The following is a 7,549-nucleotide window of genomic DNA, read 5'->3' as shown; positions in this document are numbered from 1 at the left end:
TTCAGTGTAATAAAATTTCTTTAAAGATAAGCTACAGGATGTATCGGTTTTGTTGACACTTTCTTGGATAATAATCAATATTCTGACTTTTCAAACTCATAAAAGTTATGAAGGCGGATGGCACGTGAAGGCCCCCGTATTGGACATGCGCAGCTCGCACACGCTCAGGAGCGGCAAATTCACCGGGATAGATGCAATGGAGGGGAGGAGCGCCAGACGAGGCTGCTGCCGTGTTTAAATTAATGTCAACCTGCCTACTCCCCGGGAGAACAAACCTAGCGCAGATAGAGAAAGTACATGACCAGCGAGCCGCTCTTCACATTATTAAGATGACTCGGCGGCCCAGAAACAGGTAAGACGAAGCATTTAAAATAGCTTTGCTCGTCATTACATATTGTATACATGCTCTTTGAAGGATATGTTGCGTAGTTTTTTTCTTCTGACGTCAGACATTATTTTTATTGAATAAGGATTGAGTTGCGGGTTTAAGGGTGTAGATTGTTGAAATTTTTTTTTTTTATAATTATGAATGAGTTCACCTTTCCACACAGAGAGTTGGAGGTTAGTTTTGTTTTCCTGCCCGTTAGAGCGGTACTAGCGGTGTGCGCGCCCATGACAGGTGGTGGTCATCTGGCATGTGCGCTCCTCGCGCTGCTGTCAGTGGTCTCTCTCTCTCCGTGTCTCCCTCTCTCTCCCTTTCTCCCCCCCCCCCTCTCTTTCTTTATTTCTGAGCGTGTACAATGCTGTCTCTCTCTCTAGCCCAAGGGTTAATAACGTTACGCGAGTGGACATGTGTACATGCGTCACGCTTTGGACCGGACGGCGCATGGACATGACATTATAGGAGGTTATAATACACGCAGCAGCAAAGTGCGTGTCTGTGCGCTCATGGATTTGACCCTAACCCCTAACGCAACAATTAAATGTATCTTAAGAGGATTTGAATTTTATTTTTAATCACACATTGGACCTTACTATCCAGGTATAGCCCGTAAAAGTACTTGATTGAAGTTGCTCGAACCTTTACGCACCGAATTTCGCCACAGCATCACGCACGGCGAGGAAGGCTCACTCGTATTTTTGGAAAATATGCTTCATAACCTTTTCTGCCACTACAAGAGGCGACTTTTTTTTTTTTTACATGTCTGGTTTCGACAAACAAATCGCGACCAATTGTACCTTCAGTCACCCCGAGTGCGAACCTGTTGCTCTCCCTCAATAGACTTCTAGTCGGCAACAGATTGTGGTTCCAGACGTCAGATTCGGTGACTCCTTCTTAACCGATCCTAACACTTATTGTTTCATGTTGGTAACAGACGAATTAAACACACTGCAATGTGGAATCGTAAAAGATGAGTATCATTGTTTCACGATTTGTTGAGTAGTCTGCAGTTAGTATTTCTTTTTGGTGTCACACTTATTTTTTTTTAATGGCTTGGTTATTCAACAGCAAAATATCACACATGAAACAACTGACAGTTTAGGGTTTATCTGTGTACAAAACATACATTTTATTCATATTTCTGATTGATTCAGTTTATCAGTTAGTCACTTTTTTGTGGAAATTGATATAAAAATAGAGAAGAGTGTTCAAAACATGAGAATATACACCTTTCAGGGGGGTTTCTGTTCACCTGTTGCTTATATGACACCAAAGTACCTTATCTGGCTTCCACGTTGCCTATACTCATTATGATTGGTTAACCAATCACTCAGTGTGTGTGTGTGTGTGTGTGTGTGTGTGTGTGTGTGTGTGTGTGTGCTTGACTGTGCTGCACATTGGCACTGCATGTCTAAACATGCCAAGGTCACAAAATTATGATCACATTTGCCAATCCCAGTATCTGTGGAAACCAAAAACACAGGAACCTGTTCATCCATCGTCCCCTCCCTTCCATTTGCTGTTCTCTCTTCTTTCTCTTCCCTTGTGGGTGTCTTGGCTATAAGCCTGCACCCAAACCTTCAAGAATGACTGGTTCTTTCTCTGTTGACACCTGATGAGTTAGAGTGTGCTGACTTCTTTATGTGAAGAGATGATTAGGGAGTAGTTTGGGAATTGACTGGGACTTATTGTGCTACTATTTATTTTGCTATTATGCTGTACTATTCATTTCCAAACAGTTTTTGCTTGTTTTAAAGTCTTCCTCTTACTCTCTGTTGGAAGTGTTTACAGTAGTGAGGAGGACGAGGAGGAGACAGAGATGTATGAACATGATTATGATGGATCACTTGCCAAGCCAGGGAAAAGACACCTTGGAAAAACACGTTGGACAAGAGAAGAGGTACAAATACAGAGAGCAGTCTGAACAATTCAACACCTGCTGTTCATTACAACACAATATATTTAAGACAGTTGATACGTTACAGAGAAATTGCCCCAAGAGGGATTGCCCCTTTTTGAAATTGTCCAGTCTAACCACAGCCATTGACTGTTATGTCAGTTTTTAATTGCTAATTATTGATTGATTATTTAATTTCTAATTATTGTTGCATTGATAAATATGCTGTTTCTCTACAGGATGAGAATTTGAAGAAACTTGTTGAACTTCATGGATCAGAAGACTGGAAACTCATTGCAAGCTTACTAACTGTAAGTAATAGTTCTGTTCATATTCATAGTAGATGAGCATTTAGAACATTAGACAATGTGGTCACATAATTGAGTGGTGACAGAGTAATGGATGTGTTTATTTCTGACATTTCTAACTTTACTGTATTTCAAAACCATGTAACCTCCTATAGTATTAGGAAGATTAATTCTTCTTGCTTTCTGAACGTCCAGAATCGTACAGATGTGCAGTGCCAGCATAGATGGCAAAAGGTTCTTAACCCAGAGCTCATCAAAGGCCCATGGACCAAAGAGGAGGACCAGAGGGTAAGAAAAAAAGAATGAATTAATCATATAGAATTTATGGAAAGCCAGTGATTAAGTAATTTTTGACTGTTTTGGTAGAACATTTGACGTTCATCACCAAACACTGTGCACAGTGACATAGTAAAATACTACTGACAGGAAATAGGCAATCAAGTGGCATCCCAAATGAAAAACACCCAAAACAATTACTTGATGTTCCGTTGTGATTCAAGCAACAATTCTGTAGCAACACCTTTGCTGCTGTTGCACATTTTTAGTTTCTCAAAAAGTTGCTATTACTCAACAAGGAACACGTTTAGTCTCTGAAGTATTTATTGAACTAGACAAAAGGGGTTATATTTCCACCCAGATGCCAATTTAGTGATTAGCAGAGGGGCTAACGTTCCAGTGGAAACTCCCTCATTGCTCTCCACCAGGTGTTCTCAGTCACCTGTTCAAGCTGAAAGATAAAGAAGGAAGGATGACATAAGCAACATGCAGTGACACAGTGTACACATTTCTAACATTTGTGTGGGTAGCTAACCAGTTTTTTATTGTCATTTTGTTGTCATTTTCTCTCTTTCTATCCCTTTACTTCTCCCTCTCCTCCCTCTTATTACTTCCTCTTTCCTCTTGGCACTCCACTGTCATTGACTTCTCTACCTTTTTCTTCTCTTCCTCCTCCACCCTCTTCTGTCCTGTTCTGTTTCACACGCACACACACACACACACACACACACACACACACACACACACACACACACACACACACACACACACACACACACACACACAGGTGATTGAACTTGTCCAGAAGTACGGAGCCAAGCGCTGGTCAGTCATTGCAAAACACCTGAAGGGGCGTATTGGCAAACAGTGCCGTGAGCGCTGGCACAACCACCTGAACCCAGAGGTGAAGAAGACGTCATGGACTGAAGAGGAGGACCGAATCATCTACCAGGCACACGAAAAGCTGGGCAACCGCTGGGCCGAAATTGCTAAGCTGCTCCCTGGCAGGTGAGGTAGAGAAAGAAAGAGAAGCTGGATGAAATAACTGAGCCGTTTTTGGTCAGCTGTGAAATGTCAGAGTTGAATTGGCGAAAAAGCCCAGAGAAACTGAATAAGGCTTTAAAAAGGAAGAAAGTGAGCAAACAGGATATGACAGAAGATGGAGTGAATACAGAAGAAACTTCAGTTACATCATTTCAATTATAGGAATACAGAAAGATTGGGAGAGAAAAGGTCAGGACTGGGAAGTTTCATAGTGAAGAGACTAGAATCATTTGACCGTGTTGAAGAGAATGGGAGAGAGAATACTGACATGGTTGTAATGGTTCCATGTTGATAACCTTATCATTCCTTTGAGTGGATGCAAATATGTGTGAACTAGAGTGTTTCTACCTGTGGCAGATTGTCTGCATGCATAGTGCTATCAAGTACTGTTATTGCCCAGGGTGTTTTTGAATTTGCATGTTTTATTTTTAATACATTGTTGGCTAATATGTGTTATGTGTGACTTCCAGAACTGACAACGCTATAAAGAACCACTGGAACTCTACCATGAGGCGAAAGGTGGAGCAGGAGGGCTACCTTCAGGGTACATCCAAGAGCAACAGCTCCTCACTCTCCATCAACCACGGCTATGTCAAAGCCAACAATCCAATCATGGGTTTCCCTCACCACTCACCCAGTCCTGGACAGCTGCCCCCCTTGTCGCCACTGAACTACTCCTACATCACTGACACGCACCGAGTAAGTTGGCTTCAAACCTAAAGTAAAAAAGTGGAAAAAGCACATGATGTTTGCAGGTAACTCCTGAGTTTGATGTGAACACGTGTTGGATTTTATTTTCAGGTACCGTTTCCCATCGCCTTGCATTTGAACATTGTGAATTTTCCCCAGCATGGAACCGCTGCTATACAGGTAAGAGAATCAACTAAACGCAGTAGTTTTGATCACTATAAATGGTGAGACGAAAGCATGAACGGAGATTTTGCTCGAATCTGACTCATGCTCTTTCTTTCCTCAGAGACATTACTGTGAGGAGGATCCTGAGAAGGAGCAGAGGGTGAAAGAGATTGAACTGCTGCTCATGTCAACAGAAGATGAGCTCAGAGGCCAACCATCACTACAAGTGAGTATTGCGGGTGTGACTTCACAGTTTTTAAGTGTGATAGAACACTTTATGTGGATTTGCATTTGACCCTGCCTTTAAGGACAGTGGTTTGGATTTATGTGCAAGTCGGAGGAAACATCTGGGGGTCTGTTTCTGCAATAGTGAAGAAATAGGACCTGATCGCCATTTTTTGTGTGTCTGCATGACCCCTTGTGCAACCCAACACTTCTGTCACTCTTTACATTAAAGTTCCCTTTCTTCTTCTCTTTTTCTTGTTTGTTGATTTTCATACCTCTTCCTATATTTTTTTTTCTTTGATTCTACAGTGCTTTGATTTTCAGACAATTATCCTTTCGCAATTATTTCTGGCCCTCATTTTTGAAAAATCCTTTTCTCCTCCAGATGAATTTGCCTTTTCCAAGCTGGGTCAGTCAGAGCACTTTGACCAACAGCTCAAACAATGTGCCAATGTTATTACCTCATCACCAGACAGTGCCTCTGGACCAGAGCTGCCTACCAGAGGAGAGCGCTTCTGCAACACGTGCCCACAGCAATAACAGCAACAACAACAACAACAACACCAGCAATGGCCACCACAGCAGTCCCACATTCTCACATCCTATTCCAGAGTTCATGGAATCTTTCATTGATTCTGTAAGTATATGCGATTCATTTATCTTTGGGCTGTAACTAACTCTAAATAACCAACATACAACCAAGACCAAATAGATAGTGTAGCATTAGCAACATGGACCTTAAGTAGTGAGCACTAGCCCAAATATCCCACCCTATTCTCAGTGTATGAAGCTATTGGAAGGAGATGTACCCTAAGCAGAGAGGGTTTATCCCAATCAGGGTTCAAGAACTACTCACACAGTCATGTTAGTTAAAGTACCTGTGTAGAATCTGAATCCATTCCATCACCAATCAGCAACCAATCATTCAGAATGAGTTTCTTCCATTGGAAGAAGCTCAAACAACAGAAGAGCTCAAACTTCCATCTTTTTATTATTTTAAATACTAGACTAAACAAAAAACTGCTTTTTGCTCCTCGTTTCTATTTTCATTTAGTGTCAACCAATTGCACACCCATTTGACTTGTTATTGCATTACTACACCCATCAAGCTAGTTTACTGACTGGTTTTCTTTCTTATTTTTCAGTTTCTGAACCAGTCAATGAACTCAGAACACTGCGACAATGACAGTTTGCCAGTGAACGTACCAGTCGACTCCAAGCCTCTGATTGACCACACCATTAGGCCCCAGAAAGAGAATGAAATGTGGGTGACTCCATCTGTGATGTATTTACGGCAGAAAAATTTGTGATAAATGAGGCGTTGTATAAACAGTGGTGTTTCTCTCTGTCTGTTAGGTTCAGAAATCCAAACATTTGTCGTTCGGTCATGGAGTCGTCGCCTTGCACACCCACACCTTTCAAGCCCGCCCTTGCCCAACAGGAGGCCAAGTATGGGCCCCTCAAACTACTGGTGAGTTAGAGACTTTAAAATACTTTAAGGCTGGATTTTGCCAGATTAATATCTCTTATGTTCAACATACTGACAGGAGGATTTGTGTCTTTTCCAGAATGTCCCTTTGGAACAGCAAATGGTAGACACCATCAAGCAGGAACCCATGGAGTGTGCCATTGAGCAGCCTCCTCTCAAGAAAATAAAACAAGAGGTACTTTCCACTCAACATCAACTCTTGCTGACATGCAGTCAAATGTGAGACTGCAGCTTTAGTCTTAGCACGTAGAAAGCAAGATGGAAAGTGGAACACATTTTCAGATGCAGTTGTGTTAACAAATGTGGACAACTGATCGTAATGTTTATTCCCCTCTGAAGCACACTTGATGAACATCAATGACAACTTTTGTGGTGTGACTATTATGTGTTTGGGTCATAGGTGGAGTCCCCATGTGAGAGGAGCCCCTGTATGCAGTGGGAAGGACAAGAACTGAACACACAGCTCTTCTCCCCCAACGGCCCCGCACAGGAAGTACCTGTAAGCTCCCACCCACCTCACCTCCACTTATATAAAGCTATCCTTCACTACTCACTTCACTACACCTTATCCTGAGGGTACTGCTGTAGCAAAAAATCAGCTGGACTTCTTGTTAAGGTATATTTTCTTCATTTTCCATCAGGACCTACTTACAAGCTCTTTACTGAGTGAAGACGCCCACAAAGCGTACCACTTCCCTCGCAGAGGCATGGGCAGCCCACTACAGGTGTGCACACTCTTGCGTGTATGCATTATTTTTAAAAAAGTCACAATAAAATTCTCATGAAAACTCATCACCCTCTCTTTCTGTGCCCAACAGCAGCTCAGTACTTGGGAAAAGGTGACCTGTGGTAAAACGGAGGAGCATGTTCTGGCCTCGGAGCAGAACCACAAGTACATCAACACTTACCGGACACTAGTCATGTAGACAGAGACAAACGTTGATGAGGAAACATCAACAATCCCTGCGCTGGACGCAGCGCGTGGGTTTTCTTATTTGTTGTGGTACAACAGTCGGGAGAGGCTCTATGCCGATGGTGTTTTTACACTCACACTTGTTGGATTTCAACCAACC

General features: G+C 42.3%; 1 protein-coding gene across 4 annotated transcripts in view; it reads left to right on the top strand.

Annotated features, from left to right (window-relative positions):
* Positions 1 to 209: 209 nt before the first annotated feature.
* The window catches only part of myb (v-myb avian myeloblastosis viral oncogene homolog), an 8,352-nt gene continuing 1,012 nt past the window's right edge, over positions 210 to 7,549 (top strand). Inside the window, exons 1-15 of one of the 4 annotated variants that reach the window (XM_068342242.1) lie at positions 210 to 352; positions 2,165 to 2,282; positions 2,519 to 2,590; positions 2,783 to 2,875; positions 3,651 to 3,871; positions 4,378 to 4,606; positions 4,709 to 4,777; positions 4,884 to 4,988; positions 5,460 to 5,624; positions 6,133 to 6,251; positions 6,344 to 6,458; positions 6,556 to 6,651; positions 6,877 to 6,975; positions 7,118 to 7,201; positions 7,295 to 7,549. The exon at positions 7,295 to 7,549 is cut by the window's right edge and continues 1,012 nt beyond it. In XM_068342242.1, the coding sequence (XP_068198343.1) occupies positions 243 to 352; positions 2,165 to 2,282; positions 2,519 to 2,590; positions 2,783 to 2,875; positions 3,651 to 3,871; positions 4,378 to 4,606; positions 4,709 to 4,777; positions 4,884 to 4,988; positions 5,460 to 5,624; positions 6,133 to 6,251; positions 6,344 to 6,458; positions 6,556 to 6,651; positions 6,877 to 6,975; positions 7,118 to 7,201; positions 7,295 to 7,402 (1,803 nt within the window). In that variant the 5' untranslated portion in view covers positions 210 to 242 and the 3' untranslated portion in view covers positions 7,403 to 7,549. Of the gene's footprint in view, positions 353 to 569; positions 1,266 to 2,164; positions 2,283 to 2,518; positions 2,591 to 2,782; positions 2,876 to 3,650; positions 3,872 to 4,377; positions 4,607 to 4,708; positions 4,778 to 4,883; positions 4,989 to 5,372; positions 5,625 to 6,132; positions 6,252 to 6,343; positions 6,459 to 6,555; positions 6,652 to 6,876; positions 6,976 to 7,117; positions 7,202 to 7,294 lie in introns of those variants that run through there. The other 3 variants (XM_068342241.1, XM_068342240.1, XM_068342243.1) reach the window with 3 other exon arrangements.

This window comes from Antennarius striatus, chromosome 19, assembly GCF_040054535.1.
Source record: "Antennarius striatus isolate MH-2024 chromosome 19, ASM4005453v1, whole genome shotgun sequence".
Taxonomy (NCBI): domain Eukaryota; kingdom Metazoa; phylum Chordata; class Actinopteri; order Lophiiformes; family Antennariidae; genus Antennarius; species Antennarius striatus.
The sequence above is the reverse complement of the archived record's forward strand: the minus strand, read 5'-3'. Positions and strand labels throughout refer to the sequence as shown.